This window comes from Talpa occidentalis, unplaced genomic scaffold, assembly GCF_014898055.3.
Source record: "Talpa occidentalis isolate TD23 unplaced genomic scaffold, MPIMG_talOcc4v2.1 talOcc4.4, whole genome shotgun sequence".
NCBI lineage: Eukaryota > Metazoa > Chordata > Mammalia > Eulipotyphla > Talpidae > Talpa > Talpa occidentalis.
The window spans coordinates 45,645,519-45,664,995 of record NW_023604295.1 but is presented as its reverse complement, the minus strand read 5'-3'; the positions used below and the strand labels follow the sequence as shown (position 1 = coordinate 45,664,995).

Here is a 19,477-nt window from a genome sequence, read left to right as displayed (position 1 = left end):
TGCCAAAGGAGATTCCCTGAGGTCTAAAATTCCAGATCCCAACTGGGAGGTTTTTTGTGGTGATGTGCGTTTAAACAGACTTGAGAATGCTGACTGTAGGAATGCAAAGAGGAAAACCTGCTGGATTTGCCCTTTAATAGTGGTTTTATATGTGGTATTAACAGTTTTTAGATAGGGAGAAAAATAAATCTGTGATTAATAGTAGGTAGAATTGTTTAGAGAATGGAAAAAGGAGGGAAAGTGGTCTTTAATATTTACAAATCATCATATATAGATTTTTTCCAAGTTATAACAAAGAATAAGGGAGCAAATGAAGAAAGAACAGTGGATGAAAAGCTAAATTTAAGAAAATCCCTCCTATTAAATAATCTAGTAAAAGTTAGATATACATCCCATTAATCATATTTGAAAGTTTATGGCTGAAAAGATCAAATACAGTGTGTATGCATAAATTTCTGCATAACAGTAGAAAATTAGAGCAAATTCTAACATTAAATCATGAACATACTATAATCAAATCTAATAATTTCCAAGCCACATTATGTGTCTGTTTTTCACACAAGTGGTAATAAGGATGGGGTCTTTGATTTATCACGAATTAAGAGAAATAGGTTTACTTTACTCAGTTAAATGTATTTTATTGACTATTTCTAATTAAAGCAACAGTACATGAAACTGCTGGAAAAGAACCCTCCAATACACAATAGCAAATACTTAACTTCTTATGTAATCTATGCATATGTGTACTTATTTATGAATGTGTATATTATCTTTCTTCTACAAATGGCTACATATTATCTATAATATTCTTTATCATGCTTTTCTACATAACAGTATATTTTGATTATGATTCCATATTAGCAAATAAGGAACTTCAGTTTTCTTTACAGAGGCATTGTGATAAATTATAATTTTGCATACTACATATTTTAAAGAAAACAAATTTAATTTTTAATATTGTTTCATCATTGTGACAGCTGACAGTTCAACCCACTTTCAAAGAATACAACTGGCTTAATGCTCTTATCTCAGGGGCTGTTGCCCACAGTAACTACTTGACTATGTTCAGAATTTGTATTTTACATCTAATTTAACTGTACCTGGTCCTCTCCAAGCTTCATAAATAATGCATTTCTCTCAGTGAAAGTTATAGCAGAAATTTTTACCTCATTGGGGAGTAGGGTTAAATAAAGACAAACTACTCAAAAAGAAAACAGTTAACAAAGGTTGTAATATTACAAGTTTGGGACCCCAATAGATATGCTTTGCACATATAATCTGTGTAAAAAAACTAGTAACTATTTTGCCATTTCAATGGGTCAAGAAACTGGAGATCAAAAGATTTAGTTTACCCAACATTAAACTGTTAATAAATAATAAACACAGAATTTAATGCTGACACCTTTTTATCCAGTGGTTACTACAGTACATAAAATATTTTTGCTACCAATTTTTATTTGAAAAGAAGCAACAATAATCTCAAACAGGTATAACTTCCAAAATGATCATTTACTTATGACTTATTTATTGATGCAAAATTTTTCAACTATTGTATTTTTTTGTAGCAATTAATTTAAAACCAATGATTTTCCTTAAGAGGCAAGAAAAGACAAAAAGGAAAGTAGTACAGAACCCCAGTGTTCTTCAAACCGAAAAACAAACTAAAAGCTCAGATGTTTTGGATCAACGTTGAAAAACTTAAAACAGAGCCAAGAGATAGGAGAAGAGGGAAAAAACTCAGTTTGAGATTAGTTTTCATAGCAAACAGTTTGAAGGGCTGCATGTTGTTACACAGACGTACACCCAAACAAGCATCAGGGTTTTCTTTTTTTCACTTTTTCTCTCATAACTTATAAATATGAATAGACTCTATAGCTTCTCAGTACTGGTAGCACTGTGAAGAACATCAATTCCAATTTCCCAACCAAGACTTGAGTTACTCTGAACAAAATTCATGCCAAGTGAGTGTTAAGGATTAGATACTTCTTAAACTAGACAGTAGAAACTGCTGGAACAATGAAAACAAAATGGAATTGAGTCAGAAAACCTGGCTTAATATTTCCTCTATGAAATGAGAATAGCAATTTCATTGTGGATTTCCCTTATGAGTTTTTATTGTCGGTGTTCGCTCTGATCATTATAACAAAATTAGTATTGCCTCTCAACCACAAGTCATTTTTTTTATACCATTACCCTTTTGTTTCTGCCATACCTCAGATTACTTTCTAAATTAATCACACTTGTTTAATTGGTAGTAGTATGTATACATCTCTAAAATGTTAGCTCCATGAGAACAAGGATCTTATCAATCTTATTCTCCATATGTCCTTTGTTCTTAAAAGAGTTTCTGGAACACATTGAAAGAATGAAGAGAAAGGAGGGAGAAAGGAAGAAAAGGGCATAGGTAGGCTATTTTTCAGGACCAGGTTATGTCATACTAAATTGAAAATAAATTTGTTAGTGTGGCTCTTATAGGGGGAAGAATATTTGTTTAGTGTATCTCCTTGTACACATGAAATCGGAACTAAAGTGTAAGTTTAAAGAGAATAAGATGGAGGGTGACAGGCTCACTTTCCTCAATCTGCTATCACCAACTCATGCTGATTGAACTATTTTAACTCTGCTATACAACCTCTCATTCATTACTTTCAACTCATATTTTTGTCTTCTCAGATCATTTAAATGACATAATAGGTGATAAAGAAAATATAAATTTGGTGTTTTTATAAAATGTTCAATATGAAAATTTTCCCATTTTTTTCTTTTTTACTTGTAGAATTTCAAGAACCCTATGCTGTTGTTGTACTTCTGGAGAAAGATCTCATTGTAGTTGATCTGACTCAAAGCAAGTAAGTTATTCATGTATAGATTAACAGTATTGCAAAACTTTAGTCAATGCAATTAAAATATAGGAGGATTATAGATAATTGGTAATATTGTTTTGTTAGAATTATAGAAGAGTAATTTAGTTCAGTAAGGAAAACTAAACCAAGAGAATCTAGGGAACACTGAAAGATTTTAAAGGTAATACCTGATGCATTTGGAGAGTCAGGACACAAAAAAAGGATCACATTTCCTTATGCAAATGCAATTATTATGCAAACTTCTATAGTATACTATCTGATCATCTGCTACCCTACTGAATAAAGGAAGATGGCACACAATAAAAGTATTATTGAACTACTGCAGCAGACAATACAAAACATCAAAATCTGTACTGATGGACATCATCTCTGTTCTCAAGTTTAATAGGAAATGATCTTTAAAACATAATCACACACACATTTTTCAATCATTCCTGCAAAAAACTTGCCTAAATATTACCTCCCTTGGGAAAGCATGTCAAAATTTACTAAAATATTTTAATACTTGTAAGTTAAGTAATTAGATAAAAATCTTATAAGTATCTAGTTGAGTGTTTTAATGAACAGTGATAAGTCAAATTGCTGCATATTTTCAGTTCAAAATATTGTGTTACTGTGGAGTTTTTGAATTACAGAAAAGAAACTGAATTTATTCACTTAAAATTCTACCAGTATAAGTGTTTTGATCTGTTTTATGCTGCTTAAAATTTTATGAAAGTTACTTTTTTCATTGTAAAATGCTACATATTCATTTTTTAGTTTTCCAATCTTTGAAAATCCATATCCCATGGACATTCATGAGTCACCAGTTACGTGTACAGCATATTTTGCCGATTGCCCGCCTGATTTGATTCTAGTACTCTACTCTACAGGAGTCAAGCATAAAAAACAAGGATACAGTAATAAGGTACAATCATAAAAATAAGCTTTCTTATATGATCACACGATAAGGATATAAATATATTTCCCTTTTTCTTTCTCACTTGAATGAAATCCCTTTGAAGTCATAACCAGCCATCTATAGAAGACAACTTTTGAAATTCAAATTTCCTAAATGTTATATAGTATATATATTTGTACATGTGTGTAGATGTACATGATAGGTAAGTATATATTTAAACTAGCATGTATTTGTATCACAAGATATGCCTTTTAATTGTTTTAAATGATTATGTTTTGAGAAATTCAAAATAGTGTACTCTAGTTAACCACCTCTTCCCAGTCAATGGTTAACAAGATAATTATCAAAATTTATTTCTTTAAATTACTTCATAGAATTACATTGTTTAGAGTTACATATAATTGTAAAATACTTAACAATTGCAGGCCACCTATTATGATTTCTATTACTTTCACAGAACTGTTAGGATAGACAGCATTAGGGGTCATGATTTACATTATATTTTATATTAAATGGCACTAAGTTGTTTGACAGTAGGCAGACAATATGTGTTGTAAATGTATCAACACTATATGATTAAAATATTGAGATTTTATATTAACAGTAATACTGGTTAAAATCTATATTTTTAAAGGACATAGAACCATGCATTTGGAAGCTTTTGTTTAATGAAAAGATTAGAATATAGCTAAGTATGTCATTCCTGATTGTTTCAAAATATAAATTTTAATATTCTTCTTGGATAATCTAGGTGTGGCCTATCAGTGGAGGAGCTTGGAACCTTGGCACACAAACATATCCAGAAATTATTATTACTGGGTAAGTGGGGTGTGATTTATGAGTTTATCAATTCATCAACCTAAATATTTCATTGAATTTTTACACATTCCCATAATTGTATTCTAGGCAGACTAATAGTATGGGTGAGAGAAAAAAGATATGGCTTCTATATATAAATATGAAAGACAGAATCACACCATTGAAAACAGACATATAACATCAATCTGAAACACAGTTTATCAACTTCCCCACAAGGGGATATCAGAAAAGGCTACATAGATAGCTGGGAGGTGGATCCCACCATGGTAGATGGATATGAAACCCATCACTTGTGGTGTCTAATAAGTTCATGTGGAAAAACAATTCCCACCACTGTCCAGCAGTGATGAAGAGTCATACATTCTCCCCCTTATGGTACAAGGATAACAATAGACTGTACTCCTATAAGGAATAGGTTATGGGAGGAGTTAACATTTGTGAATAAAATTTTGTAAGGCACCCACTTATGGTGAAGAATCTAGAAATCCATAAGCATGCCCAGCAGTGGACACATACTGAGAAGACCCTAAGATTTCCCTCATGGATGAAGTTTAAGCACTTTGCTAAAAGTCTGACTTGGAAATAACCTGCCTAAGTACTGAAGCAATTCCCTAACATGTAATTAATTTACAAAGGCCAGGAAAAGGGTTGTTATTTTTGGTTGGCTACAAGGAGATCACTGCCAAATCATTAATTGGTAACTTAATGGAATACAATCTTAATAGTTTAGAAAATTTACTAAATAAAAACACACAAGCATTAACAGGGAAACTTGTGAAGGGGGAGAGTATGTGAAGAGGGAGAGTATAATTATCACAATTTCCACATTATAATAATCAAAAGTCCAATTTTCAATAGCAATAAAATACAAGGCATACAGAGAAACAAGTAAATGTGGCTCATCTGAGGGAAAAAGGAATTAGTTGAAATTATCCCTAAGACTGCCAAGACTTTGAATCAATTTACTATTACTATTCCAAGGCTATGAATCAATTGTCTTGAAAAATGCGCAAAGAACTGAAAGTAATCGAGTAAAGGGCATCACAATAAAATGAGAATAAAGAGACAGATATTAAAAAGAATTAAAATAGAAATATGGAGCTAATAGTACAGTAACAGAAATGAAAACCTCATAAGGATTTGGCCACAGACGTAAGCAGGCAAAAGAGTAAGTGCATTTGAAGATAGTTCAATGGAGATGATTCTGTCTGAGGGGCAAAAGGAACAAATAGACCCCAAGAGACCTGTGGGACACCACCAGTCTTAACAAAATACACATAATGGATGTCTCAGAAGAAGCAGAAAAAAAATATTTGCAGAAATGTATGAAAACATCCCCCAATTTGATGAAAATTATGACCTGAAAAACAAAAGGAAGAGCTGATATAGAGTATTTCCAATAGGCTCTTTTTTAATTTTATATTTAATGTTCTATATTTTTTTACATTATTTTTGCACAATGTATGCATTTTCTTCCTGGATGTAGTCCCCACACAATTCCCACCCCTGAGTGTCTCTGGTTTATAGTTGCTTGTTGATTTTGATTTTTACTTTATTATAATTAGTCTTTTTCCTGGTCTCTTATTTAGGTTTTCTAAATTCCTGCTATGAGTGAGACCATCTGGTATTTTTCTTTTTCTTTCTAGCTTATTTCACTGAGCATGATCCCTTCCAGCTCTATCCATGTTGCTGCAAATGGCATGAGTTTATCTTTTTTGATTGCTGAGTAATATTCCATTGTGTATATATACCTCATAAGATTATAACAGTCAATTTCTCATATAAAACCATGAGGACAGAGGCAGTGGGATGACAAATTTAAAGTGCTGAAAGAAAAACATATTAAAGGATTTATCCAACAAAACACTATTCTTCAAAACTGAAGGAGAACCTGAAACATTTCCAGATTAAAAAAAAAAGATTAGGAAATTATTTTTAGTAGGCCCAATTTATCAAAAATAGTAATGGGCATAGGTAAAGGTGAAATGGAAAGACAGTAGCTTGAATCCATATGAAGAAAAAAAAACAGTGAATGTAACTACATGGGTGATAGTAAAATCAATATTATTTTACTTTTGGCTTATAACTGACTGAAAAAATACATGAAACAATAATTATAAATTTTGGGGATTAAGTACTATACTGGAACAGAGTTTCAGTATTATTTCAAACTAGAATGTTACAAATTTAAGAGACTAATTTTAATGCCTAGGGTTACCACTGACAAAAAATTAAAATATGTAGAAAAGGAAACAAGATGGGAAGCAAATTGTTAAAAAAAAAATAAGTCATAAAAGAAGAAAGTAGTGGAGGAACTGGGGACCAAAAAAGATATGACAAAGAAAATAAAGTCTTTACTTTTCAGTACTTTCACTAAATGTAATAACTTTTGTAATTAAAAAGCAGAGATTGACAATGGATAAAAATACATGATCTAACTTTTTTCTCTAGGACTCACTTTAGATACAAAGACACAGATATGTTGAAAGTGAAGGGATGGAAGAAGATATTGCATGCAAATTATAAAAAAAAGTGGAGTAGTTATATTAATTTTTGACAAAATAGACATTAAGTCTAAAGTTATTATGACAATAAATTATAAGGGATGGAAGAAGATATTGCATGCAAATTATAAAAAAAAGTGGAGTAGTTATATTAATTTTTGACAAAATAGACATTAAGTCTAAAGTTATTATGACAATAAATTATGTATTGATAAAAATGTCAAATAAAAAACATGTAAGAATTATATACATGTAACAACAGAATCTTGTGATTACAATATGGTGTTTGACTCTTTTAAACATTTAGCTGATCTTACATTCCTGAGATAAAACCAACTTATTCATGTGTATTCCTTTCTATATATTACTTGATAATATCTGCTAATAGTATTGACAATTTTTATGCCTATATTTGACTGTATTTGATTTGTATTTTCTTTTCATGTAATATTTTGTACTGGTTTTAATGTCAGGATATAGCTAATCCCACAAAATGTGCTGGGAAGTAGCTATCCTCTGTTTTCCAGATGAGTTCTTAAAGACTTGCCAATTTTCAGTGTTCTCTATCTCACATAAAATCTTCATACAGTAAAATCAAAGTAATTATTTTTCTTTTGCATATTGTTTAAAAAATAAAACCAGTGTTTTCAATTTGCAAGTAGTTTAGTATATAACGCTTTCAGTGGAATGATATTTTTGAACCAAACTTTAACAGTAACTCATTTTCATACATTTAGAATTATATTAACTTTGTATATTTTAATTAATGCTGATTTATTTCTCATCTAGTCATGCAGATGGATCAATAAAATTTTGGGATGCTTCTGCAAGTAAGTTTTTTTAAGTTTCTCTTCTGTAACAAAAAACACTTGGTTAATAATCATTCACTTACCACTATTTAGTTTGGACAATTAACATTTCAGATAGACTTTTAGCATACATATAAGGCTATATTACAAGAATCTACTCTTAGATAAATTTAAAGTTATGTCTTATGTCTATTATATTTCTATAATATAAACAAGAACATAAACCACTCTATTAGTAACCTATGAGAGGCAAGTTACATTAGAAAATGTACTAGACTTTGTCAGATTAACTCTGTTCAACAATTTTCTTTCACTCCACTTTGTGGTCTTAGAAAAGTACTTATGTCTCACTTGTCTTCACTATTCTTCTCCACTTGCCTACCAAGTCTTGTGAGAATAAAAAGGGAAAATTTGATAAATTACATAAATTTTAAGAATTTAAAAAGGAGTTGTACATTAAGGAATAAATAGGCATTCTGCTCAATGCTGAAGGTCATGCAGAGATATTTAAGACTTGACTGTACCCATACATCCTCTTCAGAAGATAGTCATAGAGAAGATAAAGGAGAACATGTATATAACTACAGGGAAAACAATGTAAGAACCCTAAATGTATTTAGTTTTTTGGGTTTTGTTATCAGAAATGGGGGGTTTATTTGAACCAGTCAGATCAAGGAAGGATATTTTAATGGGGAACATTTAATGTGAGGTTTGGAAGATTTTGACAATCAGGAAAATCAGCAATGGCTTCAGGTTTCTGAGGATGAATAATCAGTAAAATATAAATACAAGGACGTTTTAGAGGTTTGGATTTCATAATAGCACTGGGAAATACAAGTAAAAATATCCAGCAGAAATGTCCAGCAGGTAGGGTGACCAGTCAAGAATGGAAATAAAATGGAATGGAAAGTGGCTGGTGGAAAATAAATTATATGCTTTACATACATAAAATATTTCATATTCAATAAAAATGATAACTGTGCCAATTAGATTATATTTAAATAATTTGAAATGAATGTCACAGGAAATTTTATCTTCAAAATACAAAAAGGAAATCCTTTACTTGGTAATCATTAATTGGTAATAACAATGCACTTTTTGAAAGAATTCCCAAATTTTCCTCTTGATTCGTCTGTAGAATCAGAGCTTTTCTATAAGGGAGTTATATATAGGATATAAACACACAGATAATCCTTCTTAGAAGGATTAAACCCTCTAAAAATACCACAAAGCTCATCTAGCAAGTCAAGAGGAAAATCATGAAAAATGAGAGGTCTCCCTTAGGAGGTTCAGTATTTCCACTGAAAACTTTCTGATCCCCAGTGTTTTTATCAATAGCTGAAGATAAAAATATTTAGTTCATGGGACTTTACTAAGGATAACATGAGGCAAGCAAGCATACAAAGGACCTACATATTCCTTGGGTATATAGTATATGTTTAATAGATGTTTTTTTCCCCTATAATCTCCCTCCAGCTAATCTCCCTCCAGCTAAACTGTACTGATATGAAAAAGTATGTAAAAATTAAATCTAAATTAGAAGATAACTATTTTCAATGTCTTGTAGTAACTCTGCAGATGTTGTACAAGCTAAAAACTTCAAAAGTGTTTGAAAAACAGAAGGTAGGAGAAGGAAAACAAACATGTGAAATTGTAGAGGAAGATCCATATGCCATTCAGATGATTTACTGGTGTCCGGAGAGCAGAATATTCTGTGTATCAGGAGTCTCTGCATATGTGATAATTTACAAATTCAGCAGACATGAAATTACAACAGAAATAGTGGTAAGTCTTTTAAAATTTAACTTTCACAATTATTAAAAAAAAGCAATCAAGTCATCCAGACTGCTGTGTGTGGGCAGTAATTTTTTAATTATCCTTGATACCTGGTATTATATTAAAAAGTTTGACTTAAAATGATGAAAGTAGTTCTCTGTCAAAATTTAGTATTAAGTAGATGGGATAATGCCTATAGGTTTTACAGTTACTGATGTATGGATAAATGTCAAATTAATAGTTTTGTTCAATAAGATTTGCTTTAATGATTTTTTATAGCAACATTTTTATAGGGTGGGAATAATTATAGGGCTGCCTTACCTAATCTTACTTTTTCAACTAATGAAATAATCTATTCAAAATAATGAAACTTATGGGATAAGTTAAATGCAAATAAAAGCATGTTTAGATAATGGACCTTTCTCTACCCAGTCCATTTTACTATGGTGTCAGAAAATTAAGATTATCTACTAAAAGTAACTGTTCTACAGCAACAACTAAAATTCTTATCCTCTTAAAGTATATTATTTAAAACCCCAGGCTTGGGCCTCCCCTGGTGGCGCAGGCAGTTGAGCGCAGCGCTGGTTCGATCCTTGCCTGCGGAAGAGGGTCCCACATGGCGCGGCAGACCTCGCCTGTCTCGCCTGCTGTTCCCCTCAGCAGTGTATTTCATCAGTCTGCCTGTTCTGTTCACTGCTCTGTCTCTGGTGAATCCTCTCACCCTCCCGAGCATCTGGCCTGTACCCTGGTTCTTGTATAAAATAAATAAATAAATCTTTAAAAAATAGCAGTATAGGAAGTTTCTGGGTTCACCTTTTCCCACAGACATGCTAAACATGCAGCGATATATGGAACAACTCTCCCTGAAAAAATCTAAGGACAAGCTAAACAACTTCTTAACAAGGGACTACACCAAAAATGGATAGGAGAGGTGGAGACATGGTCTCACCAAGAAATGGGCAGAAGAACTTAAAAGAAATTTCTCCAAAGAGGAAATGGAAATGGCCAACGGGCATGTGAAAAAATGTTCATCCCTTATAATCAGGGAAATGCAAATCAAAACCACATTGAGATACCACCTTACACCAGTAAGAATGGCACATATCAAAAAAACAACAACAAATGTTGGCGAGGATGTGGTGAAAAAGGAACTCTCCTACATTGCTGGTGGGAGTGCAAACTGGTCCTACCACTATGGAAAGCTGTCTAGAGGTTCCTCAGTCTACTAAGAATGGAGCTACCATATGACTCATCAATTCCATTCCTAGGGATCTACCCAAAGGACACAAAAACAGTGATTCAAAAGACCACCTGTACCCCCATGTTTATGGCAGCACTATTTACAATAGGTAAAACCTGGAAAGAACCCAAATGCCCAAAAATAGATGACTGGCTCAAGAACATGTGGTATATATACACAATGGAATATTATTCAGCAATCAAAAAAGATAAAATCATGCCATTCTTTGCAAAATGGATGGAGCTAGAAGGAATTATGCTCAGTGAAAAAGCAAACTATTGGATGGTTTCATTTCCAGGAATATAGGGAACCCAATAAGACATCTGAGTAAAAAAATAATAACAGTACAAAATACAACAAAGCAAAAATGGACAATTATAAATCAGAGACATCCTGCAGGGGAGGAGCCAGGAGAGGGAGGGAGGAGCACAGGGGACTGAGGTGATGGTGCACGGGTGCATTGGTGAAGGAAACTCTATGGGGACTACACCTGAGGGAGTGAGGGGCAGCAAATATTGTTTAAAGATGAACAAAGATGTAAAAAAAAATTAAAAACCTAGCAACCCAAGAGACCATGAAGAATGTAGAGTTAGCACTTAAAAGACAAGCATGCAGACTCACTTACCCTGGGACTCAGGCCAAAACTAGCAATTTGAAAAGCACCTAAGTCATAAATGAAGGCACTCATTAACTAATCTTAAAGCATTTGCCAGGGGACAAGAGTCTCTCTCTCTGGAGACAGAGGAATTTTTGCATTTGTATTGTACTAGAGCCAGAGCTGAAGAGAAATTTAATACTCCCTCCATATTTCTAGACTCAATGGACTCAGTACCCCATCCCAGTCTGTACCAGACCACCATGCACCCATCCTCCCCATCTCCTCAAGAACAACAGTAGCTCTCAAACAGACTGGGGATGCTATCTTTGCATCTTACCTTTGACATTGCTACAGCTTACTGGTACCTAAAACTTTCCTTTCTTGAAGGCACCAGGACACTTATTATTGCCACTATTCCCAAAGGACATCTCCATATCACTGGAAGCCAGCAGGGTTTATAAATTCATCCCCACAGGACTATATACATTGGCATAGTTTTAAAAGCTAATACCTGAGGATCTGGCCTCCAATCGAGTAGAGATTAAAGTTTAAATAAAGAACTAATAGATTCAGAATATGTAGAACTCAATAAATTCAATGAAAAGTACTTTAGAGCAATACAGAAACATAATGGGTCTAATAAAGAACAAATCAGTGAGCTCTAACATAGAAACCTGGAAATACCAGAGGGCAGAAGAGAAAGAAAATGCAAAAATTGAAGAAATGCTATGAGAGTTATCTTACTCCATTAGGAGTGGTATCATAAGGATAATGTGTATCCCAGAAGGTGAAGAGAGGGAGAAGGAAACAGAGCTTATGCAAAAAATAACTGAAAACTTCCAAAACTGGGGTAGAAACAATTCACAAGTAAATGAAACGAACAGAACACCAGCTTATCTGAATGCTAAGATACCTATGCCAAGATGCATATTGGTGACACCATGAAGAGTTCAAGACAAAAAGAATATCAAAGGCAGTTTGAGATATGAGAAAGAATTAAAGGCATTTCCAGACAAACAAAAACTGAGGGAATTCACCACTAATGGACTTCCTTTAAAGAAATGTTGAAAGGAGCTCTTCTATCAAAAGAAAGTTCACAAAAGACAAAATGGCAGTAGCCAGTCCTCGATATATCAATAATCACCATAAATTTAAATGAATTAAACTCACTAATCAAAAGGTACAGAGTAACTGGATAGATTAAAACAAAACAAAAACTATCTCAATTATGAAAGACTCACTTAAGCTATAAAGACAAATAGTTAAAGTGAAGGGCTTAAGAAATGGTACTCAAGTCAATAGAAAACTTTTACAAAGCAGGATCCACTATATTCACACCAGTAAAATAGATTTCTAGCTAAAAAAAAGTAATGAGGCAAATGGATATTATATAGGGGAGGACATTGTACTTATTAATAAATATGCACCCACCATAATAGCAATGTAATATATAAAAGCAACTATTAACAGACCTAAGGGAGACTGACACAACCCAATATTGGAAGGGGATATTAATGTCACTTTTATTACAATAAATAGAATACTGAAAGAAAAGCAAAAAAAGATGCAGTGACATTAAATGACAAATTAGATGTGATGGACTTAATATTTATAAAAACATTTTACCAGAGTACACAAGTGTACAGAATTCAAGCACACACAGGATATCTCAAAGATAGATCACTCTGTGTGGACTACAGAGAGACAAAAAGGAACTGACCAAACTAAACCAAAAGCCTAGATTTTTTTTTCTTTTTTTTAAATAATAAATTTTATTGTTATATTCCCCATACAATTGCAGCCCCCCCAATCCCGCCCCCGCCCCCCTAAAAGTGTCTCTGGTTCATAGTTTTTTGTTGATTTTGATTTTCACTTTCTTAAAGTTATTCATTTTCCTGGTCCCTTATTTAAGTTTTCTAGATTCCTGTTATGAGTGAGACCATCCGGTATTTTTCTTTTTCTTTTTGGCTTATTTCGCTGAGCATGATCCCTTCCAGCGCCATCCATGTTGCTGCAAATTGCATGTGTTTATCTTTTTTGAATGCTGAGTAATATTCCATGGTATATATGTACCACATCTTCTTGATCCAGTCATCTATTTTTGGGCATTTGGGTTGTTTCCAAAGAAAAGCCTAGATTTTAATTCTAGCTGTATCAGTGAAACATTTGTGATTCTGAGTATGTCAGATGTCTCCATTAGTAAGAAAAGTCAGGTAAGATTTACTTTCATCACCTACATAATTTTCTGTGTAAATAAAATTGAAAGTAATAATAAAGTTGAAATAATGATGGCAATTTCATAGTTTTACAGGTAATTATATAATTTATTAGCAGTGTCTAAAGAGTCTAACAGTGTCTAACGTAGCTTATTCTCAATGCTTGGTATTGTTACTGTCACTAGAAGTTTTTGTATTTTTGAGATAACTGATTATATTTTTGTTAGCTATTGATTTTACCCTCAAAAATAATTCTACAGGGGGCTTCCCTGGTGGCACAAGGGGTTAAAGTCTCAGCACTATCAAGCAACTGCCAGCTGCGACAGCATGAGTTCATTCCTGGCCAGGCATCTAACCCACATGGCACAGCAGACCTCTCCTGTCTTGCCCACTGCCCCCACTTAGCAGTGTATTTCAGTAGATCTGCCTGTTCCACTTCCAATTCTGCCTCTGGCCTACACCCCAGTTCTCGTATGCATAAAGAACTCTTTAAAAAAATATTCTACGGTATAAAGAAAATGATTATCTTATAAGATTAATTTTAAAGCATTGTATGCAATCATAATAAACTAAATTTGAATTGCCTGTCTATTTCAGTGTAATTTACTGTTTTTCATTAGGTAACACTCACCAAACTCATGAAATTAAACAAAACACAAATGGTTGCAACAAAGAAAAATGTAGTTAATCTTTGAAAATTTTCACTAAACTAATTCACAGTCAAAATGGAATTTTTTGAAGCCTCCTACAAATAAAAATTTGTATGTTTAGATACAAACATGCCCAGTTTAATTTCTCTCATTGGAGTACCATCACCGGTTTTTTCTCTTACTTTACTCTGTATGGGATTTTATCAATAGTTTACACGTTAGGGAATATTTATTATACAAAAAGTTTACCTCTACTGATATTTTTGTTGTAATTCTAAAGTTAAATATTTTACATATTTTGTGAATGCCATTGAATATTCCATGTTATTTACTATTTAAGTCAGTTTGGGGTATTCAGCTTTACTATAAATTGAACTTATTAATATGAAAACAATGAATAATTTCTAAAATCATCAGGTATTTTAATGTGACTTTATGATCAATTAACTGGATTTTTTTTAAGTCATTAGAGGTACGACTTCAGTATGATGTTGAAGATATTATTACCCCGGAACCAGAAACAAGCCCTCCATTTCCAGATCTCTCATCCCAGCTTCCTTCTTCAAGGAGCCTTTCTGGAAGTACTAACACTGTGGCCAGTGAAGGAATAACAAAGGACAGTATTCCTTGCCTCAAGTAAGATCTGTCACCAAATTTAAAACAATTTTATATATTAATATAATTCTTTGAAACTGTGTCATTGTCGATCATGCCTCTGTCTTAGCCTTGTCCAGTGATCTACCAAGGGATACTTTGATCTTTCATGAAACAGTCATGAATAGGACACAATATTTTCATTCTTCACTTACTAATTCCTTTATTTCCTATCATAAGGACCCTAAAGAAAACATAGTTTTGACAGAATGGGAAAATGTTTGGCAGGGCAGTAACTTAGCGACTTCTGTGGTATTTCACAATTGAAAAAGTATGTTAGGGCATTTTCAAAAAGAAAACCAAATTCACTGTATATTACAAGAATATAATGTTACAACAAGGGTTTCTCAGATGATTGCTAGAATACTGTATATTTCTTTAAACTGATACTATTTGGTAATAAATTATGTCTCAATATATATACACATGTTTTAGTTTCACAATCAAATAAAATTTAATAAAGACCATAATATTTATCTTAATTGTTTATATGCTTTAGAAATAGGGTATAAAAGAATGTACTTTCCTTAAAGTACTGCTTACTGCTTCTACATTGTCACATCAGTTTTCAGTTTTAGCTAGTTGGAGGATTATTCTGAGTAAGGAATTTCTGAGTCCAATAAGAAATCTGAATCTGCTACCCGAGAGAACTCCAGAGAAAACATTTCCTTATTTCTTATCTTTAAACTCTCCGGTATTTCATAAGAGTGTAGGAGATGCTCTTTGGAATTAATGTTTCTATGTCCTTTGGGTAAATACGTAGGAGTGGAATTGCTGGATCATATGGAAGCTCTATCTTTAGTAGGCTGAGGAATCTCCACACAGCTTTCCATAGTGGTTGGACCAGTTTGCACTCCCATCAGCAGTGCAGGAGAGTTCCTTTTTCCTCGACATCCTCGCCAACATTTGTTGTTGCTAGTTTTTTTAATATGTGCCATTCTCACTGGTGTAAGATGGTATCTCAGATTGTTTATAGCAGCACTATTTACAATAGCTAAGCTTTGGAAACAACCCAAATGCCCAAAAATAGATGACTGGATCAAGAAAATGTGGTACATACACACAATGGAATATTATTCAGCAATCAAATACGATAAACACATATAATTTGCAGCAACATGGATGGAGCTGGAAGGGATCATGCTCAGCGAAATAAGCCAGAAAGAAAAAGAAAAATACCAGATGGTCTCACTCATAGCAGGAATCTAGAAAACCTAAATAAGGGAGTTGCAATTGTATGGGGAATATAAAAATTAAAAAAAGTGTAGGAGAAAAATTAGTTTACCACCAATTAGCAGTTATAATCTTTATAATTGATTTCCTCCCACAAAATATAAGTGGGTATTATTGGGAGAAACATTTTTGAACATTATCACAAAATGTTAGCAAATGGGAAACTATCATAATGCTAAAATTTTACATATTTAATTGATTTCTATTAAAAGGAAAATCAGAAAGTGAACAAAATGCCCAAGAAAGCACGGCATATTGATTTATTAAATCAAAGACCTATCTGATAAAGTTTGGATCTCTAATGACCTAGATATTTTTCTATAATTTTTTTTAAAAAGGGATGAGAGGAGAAAATAGTAAAGTCAAAAATTGGATAGATAGTAGAGATGAAGTAAAAAGTAACAAGCTAATAAAAGCATTTAATATTTACAATTGTATATTTAGTATAAGCTCTGAGGAGCCAAACAGCAGGATGAGCTAAGTATGTTATTCTGTGAATTACATTATACAATTGGTTTTTGAGTTGGCTATCATCCGTGCTTTGTTAAATTTCATGTTGGTATCCATTTCTAAATCTTTTTTTTTTCCTGCTGGATTTAGGTTCTCATATATATTGGTTGATAAATAACCATCTCAACTAGCCAACTGTTTATTTTTGTCAATATTATAATTCTTACAAATATACACATTTGTGTAATTTGGGCTCTGTGGTTTCAAGGTAAGAGCAGGAACAAGTTTGGAATATCTTGAACTCTTAGGTAATAGATTAATGGTCATCATTTTTATTGTTGTGCATTAAAACTGCTATGGATTTAACAAATGTTATGTGAGGAAAAAAACAATACAAATAAAATATTGTACTTAAAAGTAAAAAGAGAATTGTTAAAGGTGAATTGAAGTTGTGAATATGACTGACTAAAAAGCTACTTAAAGAAAAAATGAAGCAATCACAAGTGCCTTGGTATGCTTTGAGAAAGCTAGAGGACGCTGTCAACCTGTATATTGTCCTCAAAGATGGATATTGTGTATTTATGTAGGAAGATTCTAGGTAAAATCAGAAGATAAGCATGAGCATACTTATTTAAACTGTATGATACGGAATTGCTTTTTCTTTTTCTCTAGTGTTAAGACTCGACCAGTGCGGATGCCTCCAGGCTATCAAGCAGAACTCGTGATTCAATTGGTGTGGGTAGATGGTGAACCTCCCCAACAGATTACTAGTCTTGCTGTAAGCTCAGCATATGGAATGTAAGTAAAGTGTTCTTTCTAACTTGTATTATTTTTCTAATATATTTGATAGATGCCCTTAAAATGAAAAATACTTACTTGGATTTTTATTAATTGAACACAGCCATAATTTACATTTAAATTATTTTTCTTATACTATTTGCTCTCTCCCAGTGTCAAACTTGTTTTCAGTATTTCCACTTTTAATTTTATAAGGCTTTTGGGGTTTTCACACTTAAACTTTTTGTTTTTGTCTTTTCTATCCTTTTCCTCCTTGTATTTCATTTGAATACCTTCTTCCGAAGATGTGTATGTATATTTTACTTTATGGTTACCGTAAGTTTTAGACACAAGATTTATGAAACTATCAATCTTTTTTCAGTTGGTAGCTACTTATATTTTACTACCTTTCAAAACTACTTTAATATTTATTTTCCTTGATTCCGTGTTCTAGCTTTAATTTTACTGTTCTCATCTTTTAGTCTTTGCTATCTAAGTGATTGGTTCATTACTGTCATTGTAAATATATATTTTTCCCCAACCCACCATTGTTTCTTTTTTTTTTTTTTTAAGATTTATTTATTTATTTATTTTTACAAGCACTGGGTACAGTCAGAAGCGCAGGAGGGTGAGAGAATTCACCAGAGCCAGAGCGGGGAGCAGAGCAGGCAGAAGGACCGAGGTACACTGCTAAGGGGAGCAGCGGGCGGCAGGAGAGGTCTGCGCGCCATGTGGGACCCTCGCCCAGCAGCTGGGGAGCTACTGGGGATTGAACCTGTGCTGCAGAGGCTGCGGGCAGCTTCGCAACCCAGAGCTCAACCACTGCGCCACCAGGAAGGCCCCCCACCATTGTTTCTTGTCCCTTTCTCCCTCCACACCCTTAACCTTAGAGCTCTCATTTCATTTACTGATATATGCTAGTTTTTGTATTTTACCAGATTATCTGTGCTGTAAAGGTCCAGTATTTGTCATTCTGACTTGCTTACTATACGTAATTCCCTTTAACTCCTTCCATTTTGCTGTGAATGGCAGCAATTTGTCTTTCATGACTCAATAGTATCCCATGGTGTGAATATATAAGTAATCCATTTGTCTTTCAAGCATTGTTGACTTTGTTCTACTGTCACCTACTTGTGAATATGTGGAGGAGGCAAGCTCAGCCTCTTCACTCTACCTCCATCTTTCCAGACTCTGAACAGACTTTTGAATATACATATATGAAAATATATTTCCTTGCTTTTATTTAGTGACTTTTCTGTTTAAAAGAATCCTTTAAGCCTTTTTTTAAAAAGCTGTTTTAATGGGGTGATGCACTCGTATAACTTTTGCTTGTCTAGGAAGCTCTTTCTCTCTCCTTCAAATCAAAGATGGATTTGCCTCTTACCTAACTGCTGTTGGTACACCATTGTAAGAAAGGCTTTCAGCCGAGCAGTGATACATTGGTTTGACTTGGCTGTAATCCTGGACTATGATGTGTTCAGTGAGTGACTAGAATGCCCATTGAAGCAGTTTAGATGGAGCCAACAACAGTATGCAAAGCCCACAGGGTTTTCAGGGGCATAGGATCTAATTAGTAAAGGGTAAATACTCTAACAGCCATCTCTCTGTGCTGCAGGGGATAGCTGGCTGTGGCAGCAAGTGGACTGTCTAGGTTGCTGAAGGCCTGGCCCACTTGCTAGCATGCAGGTGGGGTCTGGCAGGAGCCAGGACTGCTTATTTACTTGTGGTAGAGCCTCTTTATCACTTGACTCTCAGCTACCTTGACTACTTCCTATGGATGGGCAGAATTCTCATCAGGATTTTGACCTCAGGACCTAATAATATGGATGGGAATTCCAAAATACCACCTGACAGTGGTATTAGTAGTAAGTTCATGAGAGGTTGCCAAGATGGTGCTTACTAGTTTCTGACCCAAGGGTAGTGATGTCTATAATTCTTTCACCTATGGGTTGAACACTGTTTACGGTGTTACTGTGCTGCAGCCCA

The 19,477-nt window shown here is 33.5% G+C and overlaps 1 protein-coding gene across 3 annotated transcripts in view; it reads left to right on the top strand.

Moving 5' to 3' along the window:
* STXBP5L (syntaxin binding protein 5L) overlaps positions 1–19,477 on the top strand; it is a 190,429-nt gene that overhangs the window by 91,050 nt on the left and 79,902 nt on the right. For all 3 annotated transcript variants that reach the window (XM_054700531.1, XM_054700530.1, XM_037525474.2), the window contains exons 12-18: positions 2,777–2,849; positions 3,624–3,771; positions 4,517–4,584; positions 7,878–7,918; positions 9,465–9,682; positions 14,841–15,013; positions 17,387–17,512. In XM_054700531.1, the coding sequence (XP_054556506.1) occupies positions 2,777–2,849; positions 3,624–3,771; positions 4,517–4,584; positions 7,878–7,918; positions 9,465–9,682; positions 14,841–15,013; positions 17,387–17,512 (847 nt within the window). The remainder of the gene's footprint in view (positions 1–2,776; positions 2,850–3,623; positions 3,772–4,516; positions 4,585–7,877; positions 7,919–9,464; positions 9,683–14,840; positions 15,014–17,386; positions 17,513–19,477) is intronic.